General features: G+C 42.3%; 1 protein-coding gene across 1 annotated transcript; it reads left to right on the forward strand.

Moving 5' to 3' along the window:
• Positions 1-673: 673 nt before the first annotated feature.
• On the forward strand, positions 674-1511 carry LCP9604111_4611 (uncharacterized protein; the record flags this gene model as incomplete). The annotated part of the gene is made up of 2 exons (XM_039072330.1): positions 674-805; positions 861-1511. The coding sequence occupies 2 exons, from the start codon at positions 674-676 to the stop codon at positions 1509-1511; spliced, it is 783 nt and encodes a 260-aa protein (XP_038929653.1).
• Between the last annotated feature and the right edge of the window lie 835 nt (positions 1512-2346).

Below are 2346 nucleotides of genomic sequence, written 5' to 3' on the forward strand. Positions count from 1 at the left end.
ATCATCTAGTCGACGGCCTGGAATTTTCACTGCATAATTGACTGGTTTCAGGACTTGGGTCCAAATCGATCGGATCATTCTTCGAACCTATTCCCGCGAATATCTTAGAGTTATTAATAGGATAGCTAATTGGTATATGAACCATAAAACATAGATAAACTGGGAGAATATCGAAAAGAATTAAATAGTAAGGTAGTATGAAAGTAATTTTATATGCATTGAAATGTATAGAAATCATTCTGACGTGAATTCCGGCATGTTCCATCAAGTGAGTAAACATTTTTGATGGGGTGGCCGCCTTCGCGGAAATTGCAGGCAGAAAGCTAACCGCCATTATATATAGCATGTTGATTGGGTATGAGTTATAGATAGTCTTGTCTAAGCCTGGTTTACAGATTTATGTTATGGATGTTATGGACTTATGGAATCTTATGGAATTATGGATTATCTTATGGATTGTAGGTACCTGATATGGGGAGTTTGACATAAAAGCGGTGTAAAAATTGAAAGGCGGTATAGGCCTCGATAAGCAGAATCAGGTGCCGAGGCAGAATGTATGCCCAGTTAGGAAGGCGGTATTTGAATTTCAGTCAGGGCCCTTATTTTACTACACTCATCTTTATCATCACCCAACCAACTACAAATCTATTCTTTTCTGCCACAAGAACCAAATATGATTCGGCATCCACGCTCGGCCCAGCCTGACCCCATAACCGTCGAAATCGGCCAAGTACTTGCACCCCTGGCTGTCTTTCCATGGGGACCGCTTGCAATGCACTACTTGGGTGTTCCTATTGTAATAGGTGTTAGTACGGTTATCACTTATTGGTATTCTAGCGTCTACTAATCAAGTCTTATAGGTTGCTATGATCGCCGTTCGTGATGAGGACTATCAGACAGCATGCCAGAAGCTAAAGCACCTGGGATTCTATGAAATAATTCCTGACCGCACGATTCTCCCCGAGATATTGGCAGCGATCCCAGATCCAGATCAAGCAATTGAAGAGGTTGCGAAGGAGTATCAACGTCTGGATAACTCAACTATTACGTTCGAATATCCACCCAATCACGACCTTTCTGGGAGTCTACAGTTGACTTTGGCCCCAAACTCCTTCACGAATCTTCAGGTACCGGATATGACCGGCAACGTGCAGCAAGACCCTGTCTCTACCACGGGCTACGACATCTACGGCAATATATGTCACCCACTTGAAGAGGCGTTGGTTGAAAGTTACGTCAGGAGCGTTATTGACGATGAGAATGATCAGAATGAGTTTTCTGGTTGGGGAGATAGACTAAGCACCTGGGTGGCTATGATGTGTGGATATCTTGAGGTCAATAACGATATCCTCGATAGATGCTCGGATAAGCGAGCAGTAGAATGGTTTAGTGTGACCTACGGTCGGATACACGAGGAAAGGTTCGGTCCCTTGGATAGACGTGTCTCAAAGCGACTAGGTTCCGGAAGGGAAATGCCAGTGGATATGAGGGGCAACCTGTTGCCCACGTAAAGTCGGGCATTTTCTGTATCATACGGTGTGGCGAAGCAGATCAAAGCAGGTCATTTACATTTTATCAAAGTCTACACAATTAGAAAGCGTTCATGAAATCGTCTGTTGATGCGAATAGGCCGAGATAACTATAGTCCGGACCCAAGACCTCCATATCAAAATGAAATGAGAGGGCCTAAAAGCAGGCAAGTAGCGCTAATGTTTGACGTAATGAAAAGCGAAGAAGAAGAAAGAAGAAGCTCAAGTGCAACCGCAAAAACCCCATGTCTAGCAATAACTGAAGTATGTGGCCGAAATCAGGAAGGGAGACATTCTCTAGAGAAAATGAATATTAGTAAAATTGACTTTATAGGAAATGAAAATAGGTTGAGTCTTACCAATTACCGAAGACTGAATTGCATTTGATGCTTCGGCTGTGGCAAGTAAGCTTGGTGGGGAAGATGATGATATTATGAACCCCTTGTTGGGGGTGCTAACTAGCTAACTATGACTAAGCTATGATAATATACCGGGTCTCAAAAAATCTCGGCCTCTGGCTGAGAAAAAAAGGAAATTTCAATAAAAAATAAGAATAAAAAATGATAAGAAAACAAAAAACGCCGTCAGTTATCGTAGGCCTAGGGTGGAGTATAGATATCTGAGGGCGTGAATTCACGCCTGGGGTTATATAGTAGCCTCTTGGTAGCCGCTTTAAGAGGAGCTTTGTAGTAGTTACCATATTCTTTATCGCCTAGTAGTAATAGGCTCTCTAGTTAGGCTTAGTTATTAGGAGTAGTACTTTATTAAAGTTAGTAGGGATAGTAGAATAGGTTTTCCTAGTATCTAATAGCTTAGC

Source organism: Penicillium roqueforti, assembly GCF_015533775.1.
Source record: "Penicillium roqueforti strain LCP96 04111 chromosome Unknown scaffold_09, whole genome shotgun sequence".
Lineage (NCBI taxonomy): Eukaryota > Fungi > Ascomycota > Eurotiomycetes > Eurotiales > Aspergillaceae > Penicillium > Penicillium roqueforti.